Here is a 22,378-nt window from a genome sequence, read left to right on the forward strand (position 1 = left end):
CAAGGGCCCTTCCCTTGCTCAGCCTGGGCACAGCCCCCACTATACCTGCAAAGTGAGTGATGGGCAAGCCTGGACCTCCTGCCAGAAAGTTTGGGGCTACCTGCAGTGGAGCTGCACTAGCCACTGATTAGAGATGGGTCCCAGGAGCTGGCATGTTGGAGCCCATGGCCAGCCAGCAGTGAGGAGCTGCAGGCAGACCCAGTGCAGTGAGACAGGGTCCTCGCTGACTTGTGCTGACTCATTTGATGTTCTTAGATGACATCTTTTTGATAACACTTATAATAAGCTAAAAAACATATCTACGAGCTTTGCAAGTGTGACCTTGCTGCTCTAGGAGTTTAACTCCACGTTTGGATTTCACTGTCTGCTCTTTGAGCTTCCCTTGTTCCTGTCACCATTTTCTTTCAAGCACTGCTCATCATTTCAGGCATAAAACACTCTACTTCTGAGGAGGGCTGAGCCCTCAAGCTCAAAGAATATATGAACTCAAAGAAACCAGCACTCAGTTTCTCTGTGAGAAAAAAAAAAACCAACACTGTATAACTTACTATCACAATGTGAATGTGTCACACTGGCCACATAATCCTCTTGCAAATCTCTGCCATTTGAAGTGAGAATTAATCTCCCTGAAAGATTTCCCCGTGGGATGGCTGAAGCCATCTCACTGTAGCAGTTGTGAGGATTTGCTAATTCAGTCAGTGATGTATTCACAGATGTGCCAGATTTTAAATAATTACCTGCTACCCTAATTATCCAGGATAAATCAAACATTAATCTCCATCTTTGTACCTGTGTAGGAAATCTGTTTTTTACATTGTCTGAAATGTGTTCTATAAAGATTTCCATCAGCATCTTCTGGCTGAGCCATATGGGAAGTCCTGAGAGGAGGTGTGAGGTTAGCTCTGGGTTGGGCTGGTGCAAAGCCATGGTACACAAACTCAGCTAAAACCTAGCACTGAGGTGGTGGTACCACCAGGCACTCAGCTCTGCAAGCTGTAAAACAATCCAAGATAATCAGTTACTCAAACTCCTCTGTGCTACACTGAGGTGCACAAGGTCCCCTCCTCAAAGCTGTGTGTCCCTGAGATGCAAATCCTCCCCACCCACAAGGACAGAATCATGTATAAAGATCTTTATAGTGTCTTCCTAGCTGGCTCAAAAAGGGCTGTCTGTGCCTTCCTTGTGTTTTATTACACAAGTCAGAGGGCTAAGCTGGAGATCAGGCTGCTGCCTGTCAGCTGCAGATATAGATGGCTGTGGCAATGCCCCCAGGACCAAGCTGCCTGGCCAGGGCTGAGTGCCTAGGAAGGAGGTATGGGAAGTTTTCCAGTTGTGCCAGGAATGCTGGCAGAAGCTGGTGTGATTTCTGCATCAGGAGTAGGAGGACTGCTCTCTGCTGCTGTCCCAGGAGGTGCCAGCAGCAGCCCCACAAGATTAGGCAGTGCCCAAGGTGCAGTACTTAACTCTAGGGAGGAAGGAGGAGATGCAATGTTCACCTTTAAGAGGTGCTGGCTGACATCTCTTATTTATAGCAACCTACTGAGTGAGGGAGGCTCAGTGCCTGAGAGGCACAGGATCTTCAATGGTGCTTTTTTGCTGTGCTGCAAAATGTGGGAGAAGTTATTAAACTCTCTTTAGTATATTTCTACCTCGTGCCTCTTTATTGCTCTTTGCTAAACCCAGAGCAGGAAAAGAGCACAGGAAATCTTTCAGCAATGGCTTTCAGGCAGGCTAGCACAAGAAATATGCCCTGGTGTGGCCTAAACAGAAAACATAGCAGAAAGAGGGTCAGGAGAAACTTAATCTGGACAGAAGCTGACCCAGACAACTCCCGTGCAGTTTCAAAGCTGTTAATTTTGTAATGTGTGTTGAACACACTGGTAATAACATCAGCAACAGCTTGGGGCTTTAATGACAAGCTCAGAGAAGCAGGCAGCAAAAATCCATGCAGGCTGTTTGACGTAAATGTGATGTTTAATGTTTTTCAAAGGAAAATATGTCACAGAAAGGAAAAAAACCTCAACAAGTCAATGAGAAAATCAGGGACCTACAAAGGCAATTAATGCACAGGTAATTCAGCTGCAGCTGACAACAAATGACTTCTCTTTCAAAGCCTGGAGTGATGTACAGAAGGATGAGATCTTAATAGGATCAACCTCAAAAATAATACAAGAAAACCCACTAAAGCTAGCATGAGAAAAAGCAATCAGAGCAGCTGGGGAATGAGCAGCCAGAGATGAGCTGGAAGTACTGTCAAGCACAAACCCACATGGGACAAACAGAGCAAGTAGAGCCCTGATCAGCAACCAGACCCTGCCACAGGGGACCTGCAGTGCTCCCACACCAACCTCTCGTGGCTTTGGCAATGCCCTGCAGAGAACAAACCCATGGCAGACACAAACCAGGATGGACAAAGCCAGGGAGAGCCCAGATCTGAGGGAAAAAGATGCCTGGAGAGCTGCAAAGCAATCCACAGGCAAACAGGAATGGAAGGAAGAGCTGCTCAGCTGGGATGCTGGGTGTTTTCTGGCTCCAGCAGAGAAAAGGGTGTTTGTGAAGCTGAGGCAGGTTTTGGAGGAACACTCATAAATAAATACCAGCACTGGGATACAAGAGAAGTGAATTGTTGGGCCAGAATACAGGTACAGACCTGATTTCAGAGAAGGGCAAAACCTTATCTGGGAACAGGCAGAAGGCAGCAGGGCCCTTAGGTGAGGAAATCAAACTGAGCACAAATGAAAAGAACCAAAACACAAAGTCTAGATTTTATTTTTTTTTTCCAGATAAGCCATTAATGGAACTGCAAGCATTAAAAGCTCAAAACTGGATGAGGTGACAGTAAAGCCCACAGAAGAACACACTGTCATAGAGTAAGTCAGGAACAACTCTCTTAATTTTGCAATGTCTGAGGTCCATCACTTCAACCAGATGAAGGGTATGGCCAGTTCAGTGTCAAAGAGACACCCAGAGCCTGTTAGAGCAAGATGGATAAAGGGCTCCATAGCCAAAGAGGCTTGGGAACTGGGGAAATGAGGAAGGTGACTGATTGCAGTGGCAAAGAAAACCACTCCTGGCTTCTGAGTACCCAAGGCCAAGAGCAGAGCCAGGGGCATTCCCTCCTGGGGGACAGCAGAGCAGCTGCAGCAGCCACTGCTTCCCCAGAACAGCCCCTCCATCCTGCCAGCAGGCTGGTTTTCCCAGCTCTGGGGAATCAGTTTGTTTGTACTTGGAAATTACATGCTTTAGCATCTCTGCTATTTATATCTTCCGTGCACAGAATGTATTCATAATTAAAAATTTTATTATATCTGGCAAGGCACTGCATTCCACCATGTATTTGGGTTGTAGATATATCAGTTACCTTGTGTCTCCCACCAGCACTCTTGATGGAAACAATAAGAGCTAATGAGAAGGCCAGGGAATATATTTGAGAAAAAATGGAGAACTGGGGATTGTGCTGGGTTTAGTGCAGTTAAGATTACTTCAAATGACACTTTTTCCTATTTTTTTGTTCTTCAATCATATTCCAGCGAAGTTCAATTTTCATTTTAATAGTCAAATAAATCAGAGCAGTAGGAAGGTCATGCAGACAAATAGTTCACTAAAGAACCCTCAGCAGGAGGAAACAATGAGGAAGATATCACTAAGGCTTTGTTCTTCCTGCCATCCATTCTCTCTCCTTTATCACTGCCTGGTGAGAGCCTCATTTCATGCTGAAAGTCAGAGAGATAAGGTGCATCTGTGCTGATCATATTAACTGCCTCCAGCCAGGTCAAAACCAAGTAATTCACACATGCTCACAGAGAAATGGTGGGCTGAGAAGGTATGAGGTATGTCTAACCCAAAGTGTTGATGACTGTCAGTACCATGGCAGATAAAAGAAACTCACCTCATTTCTATCTGCACTACTTCCAGAATATTATCTTTGTTAATTTTTTTTTCCCTGAGTCTATAAAAGGAGCAGAAATGTCTTGAAATTCATTGCTGGATTGGTTGGAGCTTGATAGAAAGGAAGAGAATCAGGTACTTCTGTACTCCCTATTTATGGTTTGGTTTTTTTGTTTTGTTTTTTTTTTTTTGTGTGTGTGTTTTGGGTTTTTTGTTTGTTTTTTTGTTTTTGTTTGTTTGGTTTGGTTTTGTTTTGGTTTTGTTTTTTTTTTTCCTGGAGAAATTAGTCCCAAGAAGAAGAATCCCAGTTTGGATCTATGTGTGAATTTCAGATCCCAGGATCCAGTCCATGCCACTATAAGGATGTGATTTCTGCTGGGAAAAGTTATGTCAGCTGCAACAAAGGTATATAAAGTTCTAACAGGTTTTCTCATATTGTTTAAGGCCATTGGTAAATTTTAGATCTCAGTTCTGATTATAAATAATCACAAAGCACTTTTGATGGTCTTTGGCACTGCCTTGTATGCTACCAGCAGATCTGGTCACATCCAGCTGACCAGGAGGGTAACAACTCAGTAAACTCATTACTGGGCTGCCCCTGGGAGCTGTTTTCATGTGTTGCTGGAACTTCCCTTAAACAAAACTCTGAGCCTCACTCTGACTCCTTCAGCTTTGCAACCTTTTTATACCCACACATCCACAGCCCTTATCTCCCTTCCTTAGGTAACCAAAAGAATGAAATGATCATTCCCAAACTTCCATATTCAGCATATACCAGATTCTTTGGTATTTTGCTCTTTTAGGACTGATCATAAACTGCATTTCCTCAGCAAAGGAAGGGAGCTGGATGATGTCTTTTACTGAGTCTCTAGAGGTCATAGCAGCAGTGGGAGAAGTGGGTGCCTGACACCTCTGAAGTCAGCCTGCCTACAGGGTCACTTAAATGCAGTGCATGAGGTTAGCTGCCAAAAAAAACCTGAAAAATTGCTCAAAAATGAAAAAAATCCTAGCTAAACATCCTCAGGGCTTAAGGGAACCATTATAAATTGCTCAAGTCTCTCAGTGAACCTTCAGCTGGGCAGCTAGCAGGGCTCAGGGCTTCAGGAGATGAAAGCTCCTGCTTCTTCCTCCCCAGATTCTGAACAGATTCTCCCCAGATTCTGAGCTGCAGGGGACCAGAGCAAAGAGAATCACAGAGGAGGAGCCACAGCATTTTACCTAACAGGGGTCATTAGACATCTCCCTGTTGAGCTGGATGGAGTTGTAGGTGTCCTGTTTCAGCTATTTAATCAGTATCAACTTATCTGCTGGACTGCAGCCTGTTGAAAAGGCAATCTGTGAAGCACTGGCATCTAACCAGTCAGTTTTGGAGGACTGTTAATATAGATGTTCCCTTTGCTCACTATCAGGTGAAAGCTCTTCCCAGATAAATCCCTTTCAGGTTTTCCCTGTTCTTCCCTCAGTGTTCTTCTTCCTTTATCTTTCCCTTTTCTTCCTCTGCCTTTCTAACACAAGTCCCCTTGATGCAGAGGCACAAGATAATGCTAATTGAGGTTGTCAGGCCTAAATAAAAGATGGGATAAAGCAGGGGGCTGCAGCCTATGTAGCTCCATCTGGATACTTCAACTTCTATCATGTACCAAGAGCAAACCTCGCTGAGCTGCTTCGCACGTAACGGGCAGAGAATTATTGACCTGGCAGCTGTGGCTCTGCTGCTCTGTTAACTGTGCCAAAGAAAGCAGAACCCACCCATGAAATACCAGCAAATTCCCTCTAATACCTTCAAGCAGCCAGGGGTCACCTACAGACAGCAAGTTCATCCTGTTTTTTCACTTAAACACAATGTTTCTTCTCCTCTGAAGGAGGAGTGGTTTGGCCATGGTGGTACCTGGGGTCTGATAAGTTTCTGGGCTTTCAAAGATTAAAAACAACAGAAAGGATTCACCTCCAGATCCTGCTGATGATGCTCCTATGAGCAGGGGTTTGCAGGACTGTGTCCTAGGAGGCAGAATTAGCTTTATCTGTTCTAACACCAGAAGAAGGATGAAGAATATGAAGTCAGAGCACATCGAGTGCTTCCATTTAGAGGCTCTGCAAACACCAGATGAATATTAACAACTTGAATCAAGTCCATGGGTTATATGTAATTAGGCCAGAGCCAGCAAAAAGACAAACAGTTCTACACCTTCAAATGAATACTTCAGCTTGCTAAAAAAAAGTAATTAAGCCTCCTGCCAGTCTAGCACGAGGCTCCAGGGCTAATTTCACACACAGACCTCTGGCTGCATGGCAGCACTGCAGCACACCACTGCTGCAGACTGTTTCCCTTCACTGACAAATAATAACCTGCTGGGAGCCTCCCACAGCCAGCCACAAGCTCCACAGAGAGCACCCAGCCTTGGGAATCCATCCCAACCCCCTAAAGATGTGCTACAGCTACCCAGAGAGCAGGTGTCCCGCGTTTCCTCACACCTCTCACACTCCATGTGGAAAGGTAACAGAATCTGCCTGCCCAAATGTCACAAAAGGCACCCAGCAAGTTCAGGAGAATTTGCAATTTCAACTAATTCTTACTGAGGACACAGAGATGAGTTTGGGGAGTGTGGTAATTGAGATTTGGATCATTACAGCTGTGCTGTAGAAAAGACCCGAGCGTTTTACCTGCACCCAGAACACGGGGGCTGCCCCTGGGCACTGACTGCAGGATGTCAGCTGGAGCCCCTGAGGGACACAGAACTGGGGCACAAACACTGACAATTCATTCAGCCACAAAACCAAAGAGCCACTTAATCTCCTTCCTAGAACCTAGTTGTTTTGCTACACCCTGAAGAGCTTCAAGAGATATTAATCCCAGCTTATACTGGCAGTAAAAGTACAGCAAGAGCGTAATTTCATTTCCTCTGCATTACAGAGTTAAAAACCAAACACATCTCATTTTCTTCCCAGAAATTCAAATTAATGGTGCTGAAATGGGGTTTGTGTGATGAATTCATCCTGATGCTTTACAGCTGCTTAGATTTGGAGCTGTCCTTACAGTCCCATATGCAGGGACTGTCCTGCTTGAGCTAAGTTGACTGATTCATAAAGTTCTTCCTTAGTAACTTCTCCCTTAATAACTGTGCAGGTTATGCAAGCAGAGGAGGTGCAGAGGGTTTTTTTTGACAGTCCTAAGGGTCGTAGATCACAGTGAGGAAGAGATTTTCTGCTGCTGTTGTGGTTGACACTGGGTAGCAGCTACTGCTGGACTTCAGTTGGTGCAGAGAACTGGAGGAACTCTTGTTCTTTGTTGATCAAGAAAAGTTTGGGACTGCTTGCTGGGGGAAATCCAAAGTCATTTCAGAAACAATATAATAGGGAGCCAAAATGTCTTTACGTTTCTCTGTGCTTTAATTTTTAAGCTCTCTACTCTGCAAAAAATTGAGAAAACCCCATGTGCAACATCTTCACACTTACAGTCAAAATTTCCTGAGAGGGAGCATTTATTTTTAGCTGCACATACCAACTGTTTGTTTACTGTAAAGCTTTTGTTTTGCTACACAGCATGCTTATAATTTTCATTCTTGTCCTCCACAGTACATGCCAATTCACTCTGTTTCGTGCCATCATTTACAACTCCACCCCTGTTTTGGTGTCCACTGCTCTGATTTCTCCAATCTGAACACTGGCATTTCCACTTGGGTGTACCCTCTACTGGCAGAGATGCACCTAAAAAGTGAAGCCCACAGCTGGCTTTTGCAGCAGCAGCTGCCTGAGATGAACTGACTCGAAGTAACCGAGGTACAAACCAAAGGGAGGATGCAAAACACAAACCACAAACCAATTCTGTAACTCAATATATACTGCTAGAGTGAAGTCATTGTTCCAGCATCACATGCATGTGGTGTATTACACACCTGAGGCTGTCACACTTTCAGCTTTCCTGCAAAGTAGTTGGAGGTGATTCTCCTCACACCCTGAGCTACCACGTATCGTACGTTCCCAAAACATCTGAAAGCTTCAAGTGCTTGGAGCACTCCTTAACAAGTTGGGGGGATGCCCTGTGCTGTTGTGCACCACTTGTTGCCTTAACTCACATGGAACTTTCAATTTTGAGTTCACAGCCCTACAGCTTTCCTCCTGCAGATGATCTTATTACCTCTCTGCCATCAATCTTGCTCCCCATTGCTCCTGTGGCTGCAAAGTCAGAACTGCTGGTACAGTTCCAGTGACTAATTCCTGCAGGACTCTCCAGAATATCAGAGATGTGTCCATAAGGAATATGCCTTCAAAAAACTGGCAGGGATTGCTAATTCCCTGCAAAATGTACCTGCAGACTAGGGCAGCAGAAAGGGACCCCCAGTAACACCTTCTGCATCTCATTGTTCTGAAACGATTACAAACTGGCAGAAGGATGGTGGAACTTCAGCTGCAGCCAAGCAGCAATGCTGTGAAGAAACAGCCCAGCACCCAGAGGGTCCTCACTGCCCACCCTGGTGCTTTTTACCACTCAGGGATGCTGAAGCCACCTGGCTACTCTCACCTTGTCCTTCCTCTTGTCATCATGAACATATTCCTGTTCATCAGGTGATGGTATTTCTGTCACGTCTGGGAAGGTTTGGAGATGAGAGACCTGGCCATGCCTGACATCCAATTGCATAGAACATTCTGAACTTCACATACTGAAGCAGCACCAAGAATATGGAAATCCTGAGGTGCACTTTGCATTTTGTTTGCTTTGTTAGTGAAATAGAGTCTCCCATAACCAGTTCTTGACAGTGGTTTGGCAAAAAAGAAAAATCGGCTGTATGAAAAAAAAATCAATACTGAAACTGCCTCAGGATACCCCTAGAAAAATGTATTTACTGAGGTCTGAAATACATTAGTAAAAAAAACCACAACAAAATTATGGCAGAAAAATTCTTTCTTCTGTGAGTCAGGAATCACTCAAAGCTGTGTGAGGTTTTACTCTGCTTGCCTTGCCCTGTCTTCCACAGGTAGCCTGTGGTTTCATGCTGAGTGCCTGCAGTGTTTAATGAACTACCAAGCCCTCACCCCCATACAGGGAGACACAACGAAGAGCAAAGAGTGAGTAGCTCAGACCCTCCTTTCTCTAACCTCATGGCAGAAATTAATGTGTATATGAAGGAGGCAGTGGAGAAAAGCTAACCTGAAAATAACTGCTACAAACGCATTAACAATTTGTCCCTGGAAGAAAAGAGGGGAGGAAGACTGCACTGCAGCAGTGCCACTGGCTTGTTAACAAGTGGAATTAATTAAGATGTCCTCATCACTCCACAGCAGGGAAATCACCAGGCAGAGCTGCTCTCTCAGCCCTGATGACTTGCTCATTTTATTTCTCTGCAGAGTACTGCACATGGCACAAGATTTCCTCCTGATGTAATTGAGAAGAAAATCTCCACCCTGCTCCAAGGTCTTCTTGGTCCTTTCCCCTCCTCCCTCTCTGGTGCTGTCATTCCCAGTGTATCCAATGTTAGCCACATACCTAGAGGAAGGAATGCTCAGGCTAGCAACCAGGCTACTGTGAAGCAGAAAGGGGTAGACCTAATTACAGAAGGTTAAAAATGACCCCCAGCTGTAAAGCTCAACATTTATTAATGAGTTGTCTTCTTTGGGGGAGAGATTAATTGATGTTTGCCCTGAGACAACACATGAAGAAAACTCATCCCTGAGAGAATGCAGAAATATTGGCTTTGGAAACCACACTGCATGCACTGCACGAGAGGAAACTGGAAGAGAAACTGCCTCTTGCCTTCCCAAGGAATGTCACTGCTCTCAGTAGCAATTGCAGGCTGACAGCTGGGGTGACAAAAAGTGTCCTACAGCATCTTCACTGTCATTCTTCTGAGCAGGGGGCTCAGGCTGCATGCTGAATTGTGTACCAAGGTTATCTGGTGAGTTCTGTCCTTTACCCTCAGGTGTCTCCCAGGAATCATTTCTGATGGTGCAATTCACTGTTCCATCCAGCCCCATACACAAAAAAGCATTTTTATAACAGTCTGCTCTGGACCATTCACTTCAGTCCATTGTTATGATGGGTCTCTCTCAGTCGTGGGATTTTATGTAATGTATCATCTCATCACCCAAATTACTCAGGGAAAAGAAAGATGAGTGGTTTGTACCCCTGTGAATAGCAAATACAGCTGCTATTCTTATGTCAATCTTAGGTTTGGGCTTTGTGTCAGTGACAAGCCAATTTGATGACAATAAAGGAAGGGGAATGGGAGAAAATGGCCAGGGAGAGTTATCTTTGTTTTCTGCCCCTCATTCCAGTATCCCTGGAATGTGAGGAGTAGCACTGAACAAAGAGAAAGAACTTAAAGCACTGAGACAGACTGATAAAGCAGTGATGCCTTTGTGATAAGCTGCTTTTCTGCTCATTTAGAAGGTCAACAGTACAGCTTTTCTCATACTTTTTAATGTGATAAAGATCAGATGCCCAAAAGTATCACTGGTTTGACTGGGTCTGGGCTCAGTTTGAGTAGGTGACTATGTTTATAGTAGATAACAAGGAGTTGCTTAAATCAGCAGATGATGAAGGGCAGTTTTGCAACCTATTTAAGAATTCAAATGTCTGCTTTAGCAGGGAAGAAGCTCACCCATACACTTCCCAGTGATTTGTCCAGGAGGTTGGGAATAGAAACACTGAGGACAGCTGCTACTGGGACTTGATTCTGTCCCCCTCTGTTTTATCCTCCATCTTCTAGAGTAAATCCAAGAGTCACCCAAAGCAGAGAAGGAAGTCCATAGCTCTGAGTGACCAGCTCAGGACACAAATGACTTTCCTAACTCCTTAATTCTAAACTTCTCATGTTAATCATCAGAACTGGAAACTAAGTGCCCACTGGTTTACCTTAAACACCATGCACACAAGGTTCAGGTTCCTTCCCTGCTCTTTCTGTGTAGTTTACCCAAAGTGCCTTAAAATGCAGAGCCATGCTGCTTTAGTTTTCAATCTGTTGACAAATTTAATCATCGATGTGCAGATTGGTTTTTAGGTACACAGAATGAGATTACAGCAGAGAGACCAGTTTGGAACATACAAATGAAGAGCAACTGAAGTTTGGAAGTGGCTCTGCAGCCAACTGGCAGCCCTGAGCTGCCTCAGCTCAGATCCACCCTGCACTGAGGTTAATCAGGAATGGGAGATTATGGGGCTAGAAAGGCAGCTGGCAGGAGCCTGCCTGGTCTTACAGGTGGAAATGATCTCATTTCAGTGGGAAGACTGTAGGGTAAGAAATTATAGGGCTGGGCTCCTGACACACACAGTTTCAAATGAGAAAACAGTAATAGGAGAGTGGGAAAAAAACAACCAACAATACTACACCCCCCACCTTAAAACCAAACATGAAGAAGCAGTGGGAAACCTCCCCTTACCTTACCCTCTCTGCTACAAAGTACATCAGCTGCTAAGGACAAGCTGATCAGTGAGGTTCCTCTACAGGAGAAGACAAGGGCAGCTCACAGCTGATAAGCCTTTTCCAGCTATGCAGCATTTAAAACAGAGCAAAACCTCCTCCACAAGCATGATTCAGGCAAGTGAGCAGAAATCCCAACTACCTGCTGTCAAAACCTGGGGGCAGCAGTCTCCAGCATCCCAGAAGAGACACCCTTGCTGTAAGCTAGACAGATGAAGCACGGGGAGAAAAAGTAAAGCAAAAAGAGAAAAAGAATGAGGTAACTTACAGCAATGAGCTGGTAGGAGTTGTTCATCATGGCTATGAGCATGTTCAGCAGCACAACAAGGGAGATGACATTGTAGGTCCCAAACATCGTGGCCCCAACAAATTCTGTGAACTCATGTCTGGCTTTCACATTGGTGACGTAGAGGTTCAGCAGACCAAACACAGACCAGAAGAGTGACTGGAGGGTCTCGAAAAGTCTGCAAATAAAACCAGATTTTTGACTTGACTACCTGACTCTGGGGAGTGAAAACCAGTGCCTGGCTCAGGGGGGAACCTGTGGGGAGCCTGGGACACTGCAGAGCAGCTGCTCAGTGCAGCTCTTTATTCTCCCCAGGAGGCAGCCTGCACTCCCACCCACTGGCCAATGCCTGTGACAGCTGTGTCACATCAGCAGCATTTGCCACTTGGCCCACAGCCCTGTTCAGTCCCTGCCTGCACCAGGAACATGTCTGCAGACTGAATGTTCAGGGAACCCAACCTCAAGTACAACACCAGGCACCACGATGTGCCAAGAAATCACATCCCACCAGCACCTTTTGCTCTTAACAGAGGCTGAGAGCTTGGCTGCAAGTGACCCAGGCCAGGATGCTGCCTCCTCTGCTACCAATGCCCATGGCCAAAAATATTGGTGCCTCCAGCTTGTTTGTGCAGCAGCTCCCACCCACCACGGTGCAGTGCACTCCAGAGCATGCTGCAACAATTGATCAGTAGTGACTCAGATGAAAAAAAAAAAAAAAAAGAGTCATCACATTAATTCAGCTCTAGAGTTTTTCTTCTTTTGAAGTCTTCCTTCCAGAGATGAACTCGACCTGACCTCACTGTGCTTTACAGCTGATGAGATCATCCCAGGTCTTTATTTGCTCCAGCCAGAGACAAGTGACCTTTCACAACCACGTCAGATACATAATCAGCAATCTAAATAATTGCTCTGTTTGGGCATCTTTTGTTGTTTTTTTTTTTGGCTTTCCAAAAGATGGCATTTATATAATTTTAAAAAAAATGACACTTATATGCCTGTTTAAGAGTTTCCATTTTGGCATCAGGTCAGTAGATAGTTTCAAATGCTCCTAGTAGAAAAATCAACACAAACAGTTCAGATACTTCACTTGACATACCAAGAATCTGTTCTGTCTTCTCCAGGAATCTGTTCCACAGGCACCTGGGCTCTATATGGGGATTTAGCTTCTTTATCTTCTGTGGACATACTTAATGTTTTCCACTGGCCAAAATGCTTTAAAGCAAAATCTTTTCTCCCCAAAGTCAGGCTGTTTGTTAGGTTTATTGAACAAGTGAAGTGGCAAAATAAAGATTAACCAAAGAATGCTGAGCATCTCTCTAGTAAAATGGTGAAGTGCCAGCTATCTTTTAACTCATTTTTAACTTTTAGCAGTCAATATACTGATTGAGGCTCAGGGAACTGTCATGACACTGAAGTCAGTGTTAGAAGTGATCAGTGCATTGCTCTGCATTCCCAGGATTAACCAGGAATATAATAAGTGTTTAATGACAGGCCTGAACCACAGTGAGTGGTCTCTCTTCACAGGGAGTGTTTCAGGTGGGGCTCACACTACCTCAGAAAAGCAGCTTTAAAAAAACAATTTGGAAATCATGACTGTGAGACTTTCCCTCCTGCCCAGTATATTTTTACATCTTAAACAAACAGGAGAAATCTCAAAACACCACCACTCTGCCACGGGATCCTCCCCAGACCTCTTGCAGTCCCTGGAGGAATGGCTCAGGGATCAGTGTGACCCTCTGGTGAGAATGCCACAGCAAGGTGTGAATCCCCCCAGCCCTTCCTCCTCTTCCTCTCATTCTTCTGCCCTCCTTCAGTTGCCAGAATCACAGCAATAAACATATTTTCAAATCTTCTGCCTAAGCAGCAGACACTCAGCTTTCTAAGGGATGGGGAGGGCAAAGCATAAAGCCTTAAATTATTCATGACTTCACCTCACTGCTATCACAAAGGAATATTACTTTTCCATGATCTGTGTTTGCAATGCAGAAAATTTCCCCACCAAGAAAATATTAAGCCTGTCCTCTGGGAGTCATAGGAAATAATGCACCAGTAAATAGGTGTCACATTTTAAACAAGCTGTACAAACACGAGTGGCCTCCTGCTTTTCCTTCCTTTACAAAATTAGATCTTATTGTGTGATTGCCTGAAATGCTGGTGGGAATCAAAGGGTGCTGATTGAAAGCTTTTTAGATTTATTCTTTCATTAGGGATGAACTACGAGCAAACTGGAGGTAACACCAGCTCTGCCTTGAATTTGCTCCAGCCATGCTTGCTCTCCCCAGCCCAACAATATAATTTTCTGTTTTGCAGGTAGCTCGTTCTTTTCCAGTCACCCATGCTGTGCATCAGCTCAAGGGCCAAACGTCAGCTTGCTCTGGGGGAGTTAATAATGACTATTTAAACTTTGAAGAACCCGTTAAATAAATTTCTTAAGCCAAGTCTCAAACAAAAAGTAACTGCAGAGCATTCTGTCCCCTGCCAGGAGACCTCAGTCCTAATGGATCCCCTCCCACTGTGATTTTGTTTTAAACAAACCTTTGCCACAAAGGCTGAGCCCCCTCAATTTCCTTCCTGTGAGCCTTCTCCTTGGCAGGGGGTTTCAGCTGAACGTTAGGGTGGGAGAAACTGTGGTCTGTATTTAAGCTGATCTGCACACTGTCTGTTAAGTGCTCCTGTGTCATTTCTAGTTCCCAAGCTATTACACCTTCTTACAGCCTTTTTTTTTTTTTTTTTTCCTTGCTGACCCAAGGCTCTTTTTGTTAATTCAAATCCTGCTGCTGTTTTCTGCACTAACCTGCTGACAGCAAAATCTGTAAAACCACTGGTTTGCAATGGAGACAGGTCCAAGGCAGACAGCAGGACTGAATACACCTGCTCCCCAGAGCTGCAGGGAGAGGCAAGCCCTAGCCCTGGACTTTGTGGCTTTGACCACTGGTGAAGTTGCCACTTAGCAACCACTCTGCTTGTCCTGGCTGCTGCATCCATGTGGACATAGATCAAGAAATACTATTTGTTATTTAATTCCTTTGCAAGGGCAGCACAATGCATTTCTGGGCCATGTGAAGCAATGAAATTAGAAAAAAAAAAGGGCTGAAGTCTTTAATTCTGTTTTTCATTAGCACACTGCAGTTCCATCACTTCCTCCAGATATAGACAAGGTTAATGAGAAAATTAATCAAGCCCATGGTGTTCCTGCTCTGCAGTGGAAAAGAGCACCTCCCCTGGGCTGCCAGGTCGTGATGGTCTTGTAAGGCTGGACCCTATCCCATGAAAATCTCCCACTTCTTACAAGGAGGGAACCCACAGGACCATGTTGGAGCTTCTCCTCTTCCAAGTCGAGGAAGAGAGGCCTCATCTGCTTTTGATTTGAGTACAAGTATGCCACAAATCCTTTCTTAACCTCAAGCCTTCAGCTTGGAGAATTATAGGGGCATTATGAGAAGTTTTATTTAATTTAGCATAACGTGGTGGACAACAGTTTTGTTTTGCTTGTTTGCAGGGTGCAAGCCTTTTTCTAGACCGTGCTTTATTTATTTCTCTTCCCATTGTGTTTTAAGTACTGTGCAAGCAGCAAGAACAATTGGGTGGGGCCTGATTATTATAATTATTTCCACTATTAGCAATTAAAACAAATACATCAGAAAGACAATTCATGTTATTTTTCAGCATGTGCTATCTCTTTCAGCCCTGCCAGCTGTCACCACAGCAACTTCCATGCCAACATCTCAGTAAAAAGTACCAACATTTCCAGAAAAAAGGATTTTGCTGGGATTTTAGTCTCAGCCCTCTGCAAGGAAATCAGAGGAGCCTGGGGATGTATAAAAACGGCCTAGGTGAGACTGGTGTTGTTGCTGTATCACATAATTTATTAATAGCTTTTTTTCATAGGTTTACCTCTTGTTTTCTAGTTTTGTTTTTTTTTTCTTCCCTTCCTTTCCTCCAGAATCAGACAAAACAACTCTTATAGCAAAAGGGTACTTGCTTTCTCAAACATCCTAAAATTGTCTATGGCCATAATAACATTTAAGCTGCAGGATGATGTAGGGAGACTCTTTGGTCCAGAACTAAATGACTGTCTCCCACTTCCAGACCTGACTAAGAGTCTTTTTGACAGCAAGGCTCAGCAGAATGTCTGCCCCAGTTAACTCACACCTTCCCTGCAGAGTCACCCAGCTCACCTGGTGTTTGCAATAAATAAAGACACTTTCAGTGCAGTGACAGCTAAGAGGCAAAGGCAGGCAGGAGAGGGGACAGGGGAAGGCAACCTTAGGAAAGGAAAGGAAAAAGGAAAGGAAAAAGGAAAGGAAAAAGGAAAGGAAAAAGGAAAGGAAAAAGGAAAGGAAAAAGGAAAGGAAAAAGGAAAGGAAAAAGGAAAGGAAAAAGGAAAGGAAAAAGGAAAGGAAAAAGGAAAGGAAAAAGGAAAGGAAAAAGGAAAGGAAAAAGGAAAGGAAAAAGGAAAGGAAAAAGGAAAAGGAAAAAGGAAAAGGAAAAAGGAAAAGGAAAAAGGAAAAGGAAAAAGGAAAAGGAAAAAGGAAAAGGAAAAAGGAAAGGAAAGGAAAGGAAAGGAAAGGAAAGGAAAGGAAAGGAAAGGAAAGGAAAGGAAAGGAAAGGAAAGGAAAGGAAAGGAGAAGGAGAAGGAGAAGGAGAAGGAGAAGGAGAAGGAGAAGGAGAAGGAGAAGGAGAAGGAGAAGGAGAAGGAGAAGGAGAAGGAGAAGGAGAAGGAGAAGGAGAAGGAGGAAAGGAGGAGGAGAAGGAGAAGGAGAAGGAGAAGGAGAGGGAGAGGGAGAGGCAAGGAGAGAAAAGGAAAAGGAAAAGGAAAAGGAAAAGGAAAAGGAAAAGGAAAAGGAAAAGGAAAAGGAAAAGGAAAAGGAAAAGGAAAAGGAAAAGGAAAAGGAAAAAGGAAAAGGAAAAGGAAAAGGAAAAGGAAAAGGAAAAGGAAAAGGAAAAGGAAAAGGAAAAGGAAAAGGAAAAGGAAAAGGAAAAGGAAAAGGAAAAGGAAAAGGAGTCTTACGTGGAGAAGGCATTGTTCTGTTTCTCACATCGGATCCCCTTGCAGTTGTTGGGTTCCTCCGAGGCACTGGTCTCATAATAAAAATAAAGCTGGTTCAGTCCATTGGCAAAGGCCAGAAGCACCAGACAGTAGATAAAAAGGAATTTAAGGATGTCTAGCAGCATGCGTCCCAGAGAAATCTGCAAGGGTCCCAGGTGTGAATTTGCTGTAAACAGGGATATGAGACGCAGGGAACTTAAAATGTTGGATATTGCAAAGAGAGCTTCTGCAATGAGAGTCGGGTGCCACATCTCCCACTCCTCCCTCGGACGAGAACCATTGTACTGAAAGAAACAACAAAGGTATGAAAGTGAATAACCCTGTAAGAAGGTCACTCCTGCTCATATTAATGCTTCACAGGTAAATGCTAAGCAGGTACTGGGGACACAAAAATATTGTTGAACTCTTAAAGCCTCAGGTACTGTCAGACTAACATTAGGATTCAGGATTGAAGCTGACTCGAGCAGTGCAGAGCCCTTAGGTGTAATGATGCCTCTTATGAACTCTCCCCACAAGTTTATCACCCCCTGATGTGAATAGCTGTGGGACCAGCTACTCTTTAGAGGCTTCTGGTACCTTGGCTGTTCTGAGCCTACATTTAGAAAACAGGTCTTTTGAATGTTGAGTTCACTGTTTGCAGGTTTGTCAGGTCCATGGGTTCATACAGAGTCTCCTTCTCTTTCAACATTTAAAGGGGTTCAGGCTGCCCTTTAGCAGGTTCAGGCCAGAAGTTTCCAATTACTTTTTCTTCCTAAATATGACTGATTGGATGTTAAAACACTGCACATCCCAGGCAGGATGTGAGGGAGAGGAAGGAAGGGAAGAAGGAAAGCAATGAACTACTGAGTTTAAGAGGTGGATGCTTTCCCTCCCTAGTAATTTAAAAAAAAAAAAAGAGTGCTAACAGCCCAGAACCAAGATGCTTCCTTCATATTAATTTTCTTATTAGTTAATTTGTCATGGCAATTTTAGGAGTGTTGCTAAAGCAGAGGTCATAATTACAAGTGAAACCCTGGATACATTTGAGTGCATCAATTACAACATTTGAGTGCATCAATTATAACATTAACTTGGTTCATAATGCAACTGGAGAAGCAAAAGCACTTTCTGAGCAAAGTGCAGCCAGATGTAAGTAGGTAACACAAAAGAGATGGTTGTATCAATGTAACTGCTCTGGCTTAACGACACTGGCACAACAGAATGGAGTCGAAGACATTTAACATCAAAGAGTAATTGTCCTTTTCACATTTGTCTCTGCTCATTTAACGTGTATAAAAGGCAAAAAATGTACTTAGAATAATATAGCTAATAGCATAGCCAGCCTGCTTGGGACTCCTAAAATAATTTATGTAGCTCTTAACAAGAAATGGTATCAATATCATGCTGATGGATGAGTTTTCAGGGACTTTCCTTGAAATCTGAAGGTCCAATACACAAGCTCACAATTTTTTCAAGGACACAGCTAAAAGCAAGTTGATATTTCAAACTATTTCTCTGGATGAAGGAGCTGAGACACGATACAAAGGCATTTCAGCATGACCTCTGATTGCTTCTGACATTTCCAAACTGTTTATTTATTACATGAACATCATGGCCTGTGCCTGTTCACTTGATTTGAAGATGGGTCTTAAAATGTTTGCAGACAGGCAGACATGTGAACTCCTTGCCAGCATCCAGCAGTGGGGGTGGATGGCTGTGAGCAGGAAGCCTCCCCAGCCCAGAGAGCAGCTTTGCTCAGTTCTTGGCAATTCTCTTCCAACTGCTGGCTGGACACAGCAGCCCAGGGGCTCTCTGCTAGGGTTCAGCACAGGCTGCATGTAAAGATAAGTGAAAAGGTCTTCTTCATCTCACATCTATTTATAAAGCTACTTGTTAGGGTCATGTTTGGGCCCTTTATGAACGGATGATATATTCTTGCTTGGAAAATCTCTCTTGGAAAGACTCTTGGAAAGCAGAATCTGTAGCATCACAGAAACAGAGGATTTCAGAGGTATCTAATGAGTCTGGGTGTCAGGGAAGCTCCTTGGGTTAGAGACCAGAAGATGGAGGTGAAACATAGCAGAGAAGTGTACAGAATAGCAGAAATAAGGTATACCAGGCAGTCACATTACCCTTCCTCATTATGTGATAATTCAGTGCAACAAATGAAAACTGTTTCAAAAGTATTTTTACCCTATAATTGGCCTCAAGATTTCACTGGTATTGGGCAATGTGAGGGCCAGGTCTTGGAAACAGTCCAAGGGAAAAAAAAAAAGTCTCCATGTAAAAACAAAGATGGAAAACATTAGTGTCAGAATGCAATTTATTTTTCTGATACTTGGCAGAAAGTTAAATGTCCATGTAATCCTTTGAAGTTCTAAGAAGTGTTAGAATATGGCATACTGGCTTATACACCAACCAGCCTCTTCCAGCTTGGGCTGTTCTATAAATAATGAAAACCTTTCCAAGTCATGTGGCAAAAGGTTTTGAAGTCATTATCAACGTCATCAATCCTCACATTTCAGAGCACTCTGAACCTCAAAGTGACAGAGGTCAGAAGCTGAACTCTGAGTGTGCTGCTTCACAGCTACTCCTAGATAAGATTTGATGCACCTCTCAGAATTGTCTGAAGCAGGCCTTAGATCAGCCAGGTTTAATCCAAGTGGGTTTGATCTGTACTGAAACAGATCTATTCCTGTAAGACTTCCATGGAGGTCTTTGTGTTTTGAGCCTGGAAGTGTCTGTAGCTCTTAGTGTATAAACAAAGCTGCACTTCCTTCATACACAGGGTTTGGCTGTGAGTTTAAACCTCAGTATGTGACTGTCTAAATGTGTGGATGCAGAGCTCTTCTAGGAGATGGCATGTGAGAAAGAACAAGATTGTTAACATTTAAAGATATGTTCATGAATCTTACAATTTCCAGCATGGGTTTTTTTTTGTATTGCTTATGGTTTAAAGACCAACCTTTCAAGTCAGTAATTTCCTCACTGGTTCTGAATCTTAGAAAAAAAGATGTAATCTGTTCCTGCTTTGATGCTGTTACAGAGCTGCCTCTTTGGGGAGCAGCAACTCTCTTAAATCTTTTCCCTTTGAAAAACCAACTCAGCACTCTGCAGCTTTCTGGATTTTCAAACAGCCCCGTAGCAGGACTGCTTGCTAAAGAGATTTTTGCAAGAGCTTTGTCAGTTTTGAGTCAATTGTGAAATTTTATCTTTTCCTCTCTGCCTGAATATGTGCAAGGATGAACAAGGCTGGGGAAGTGCTTGTCCTGGGAGCTGAGATCTGGGCTAAAAGAGGCAGTGCCCTTCTGCCAGGGCAAAACCAACCCAGCAGCACTGCAAAAGGAGCAAGCACCCAAGTGGCCAAGGAGCAGACCCCAGTTACTTGCTCTACACCTCTGTAATTACATGAAATGTAGAGGTCACTGCTGGCTCATACCAAGAAAAGCATCGAGCCAAACACACAGCCCCAGCTGCAGTCAAAGTGAGCCCCTGCATAAGGAGGTTTGCAGAAGGCTGTTTGTCTCTTGTCTTTGAAAAAGAGACAGAAGGAAAGTGCTTCAGGCCATCCCCTGGCTTCAAAACATGAGCACACACTAAGTTGGGAAGCATCAGCTGCTTCTGAACCTGGAAGGTGCTTTTGAGGACAAGCTCTGCCATGCATTCTCACCAGAAATGGAACATGACAGTCAACAATCTACATGCTGTTAAAGCTCCTTTGTCATCTCCTCACCTGTAGCTTAGAACTGTTTATTGAAGAGGATAAGCTGACTGCAGATGGAAGAGTCCCTACCAGCAGGCTTGCTTTTTTTTAGGAGACTTTTCAAATTTCTGATTAGTATCTACAGATCTGTAAGACTACAGATTATAAATCCTGGCTGTTTTCAGGGAACCCTATTCTTGCTTTTACTTTACTATTTTATTTAAAAATCATGTTTTCACTATGTCTAACTTTGATGAGAGAGATCCAGTGTCAGTATGGAAAAGAAAATGTATCTTTGGCAACTGAGAGCTACAAAGCAGACAGCAAGGGGGGAAACTTCTACCCAATGCCCAAGCAATTTTCTTCAGTCTTATTCAAGGAGTCAGGATGAGGAGGACAGTAATTCTCCAAACACATCAATAACCTTTCCAGGTGAGTTTTTAAAACTGCACTGCCTGAAAAGCAGCTGTTCTCTTTGATTATAATTTTGATTTTGACAGTTTCTACATTGTGCTACAGTTCTCACAAGCAAGTTACAAATTCTCCCTCCCAAGTTACTGTACCTTGACGTAGGCAACAATTTTAAGGGAGATGGTTGCAAGATAGAGGGAGTTCATTGCAAAGTCCATCAGATTCCACCAGTCATGTACATACTCATTGAATCCACCATCCCACATTTCCTTGATTTCTCCCCAGATAAAACCTGTAGAAAGAAGGAGAGTTCAGTGTCATGATGAAGTATTATTTGCCATTAAAAGCACTGCACAGAGTGATGTAATGAGAGACAATTCTAAATTTACAGCTTGGAAAAAATGTCTCATCCCTCCTGTCTTCTACAAAGTATGATACTGCTGATAATGAGTTTTACAACTCTGTGGGGAATGTAGTCTAAGGAGATAAGAAAGAGACCTGGGTTTCCTGTCCAGGGCTCCAGATACAGGCACAAGGAGACTGCTTGAAACATTTGTTAATTATAAGGAGTAGACTGTCCTGGATGAATTCTGTTGTCCAGGAATACCCTAGTTAAGCAACTGCATTTGGTATAGTTTCTAATAGATTGTCTGCTCTCACAGAAACTCTAAGTTACTCCTTGCTCAGGTGGCCAGTACTGATTTTTCTTGGCTTCCTCTGCAGAACATGCAACAGTAGAACCAGCTTCTGCACACCAGGACATTTCCTCCCTGACCAGGAAATATCACACCAAAGAAGGAAGAAGTGAACTCATTCCTTGTGCTCAGCCACTGTCCCCACAGGGACTATCTGTGACAAAAAGGCAAGACTCAGCATGACAAAGAGCACTGCAGCCTGGCATCCCATCCCTCAGCAGTGACTCACCTAATGTCAGCTATGGCTATGGGCTCTGTCAGGCAAATATTTGTTCCTGAGATGGCCAGAGCCCATCATCTCCATTCTGAAATGCCTTCTGGTAATTTGTGCCACTTGCTAACCTTCACTTTAACCCCTTGCAGCAGGAAGGGTGAGAGGCAGCTTCTGAAGTTCATTACCAGACTGCTAAATTCACCTGGCATACAATTCTGATTTTAAGTAACTTGTATGCCCTTCATTGTAGAACTGCTTAAGTATTTTTGAGAGCTTTTTGAGTCTCACTAAAAAGCAAATGGCAGCCAGGCTCCTTCATTACCCACATGCTTCTAAGCCTGTCTTTAGAGCCCCCAGATACTTTGAATTACCCAGTTTACAACATTATCCTTGAATGAAAACCTGAAACATGTGTGAAAAGGAAAAAAAAAAAAAAACCCACCACAAAATACACCTCCAGCTGCATTACCAATGTAGGTACCCACATTGCTCCCCACCCCTCACCACATTTCAGTGGTCACTGAAATGCTTCTTGCAACTCAAGTTTTAGGACCTGAAGGTTGGATCTGAAGAGCAGATAATGCCAAAATGAACTCCTGCAAACACCCAAATACCAATTCTAGCTCTTCAGCTGCCTGCCAGCAGGTCAGTGGTCTGGCAAACATAATGTCAAGGCCAAGGAGGTAATTTTGTTACAGCTGCCTCCAAACCTTTGCATGGGCACAGAAACGTAAAAT

The 22,378-nt window shown here is 43.7% G+C and overlaps 1 protein-coding gene and 1 long non-coding RNA gene across 2 annotated transcripts in view; one reads left to right on the top strand and one right to left on the bottom strand.

The window, feature by feature from the left end:
* The window catches only part of TRPC5 (transient receptor potential cation channel subfamily C member 5), an 89,444-nt gene that overhangs the window by 6,661 nt on the left and 60,405 nt on the right, over positions 1 to 22,378 (bottom strand). The window contains exons 5-7 of the mRNA XM_071757605.1: positions 20,885 to 21,024; positions 16,601 to 16,923; positions 11,572 to 11,767 (exon numbers count right to left, since the gene is read on the bottom strand). Coding sequence (XP_071613706.1) covers positions 11,572 to 11,767; positions 16,601 to 16,923; positions 20,885 to 21,024 — 659 coding nt within the window. The remainder of the gene's footprint in view (positions 1 to 11,571; positions 11,768 to 16,600; positions 16,924 to 20,884; positions 21,025 to 22,378) is intronic.
* On the top strand, positions 4,183 to 11,577 carry LOC139802437 (uncharacterized). The gene is made up of 3 exons (XR_011728617.1): positions 4,183 to 4,293; positions 9,232 to 9,779; positions 10,593 to 11,577. It is a non-coding gene; the product is annotated as an uncharacterized lncRNA (long non-coding RNA).

The sequence above is a fragment of the Heliangelus exortis genome, chromosome 14 (genome assembly GCF_036169615.1).
Source record: "Heliangelus exortis chromosome 14, bHelExo1.hap1, whole genome shotgun sequence".
Classification (NCBI taxonomy): Eukaryota; Metazoa; Chordata; class Aves; order Apodiformes; family Trochilidae; genus Heliangelus; species Heliangelus exortis.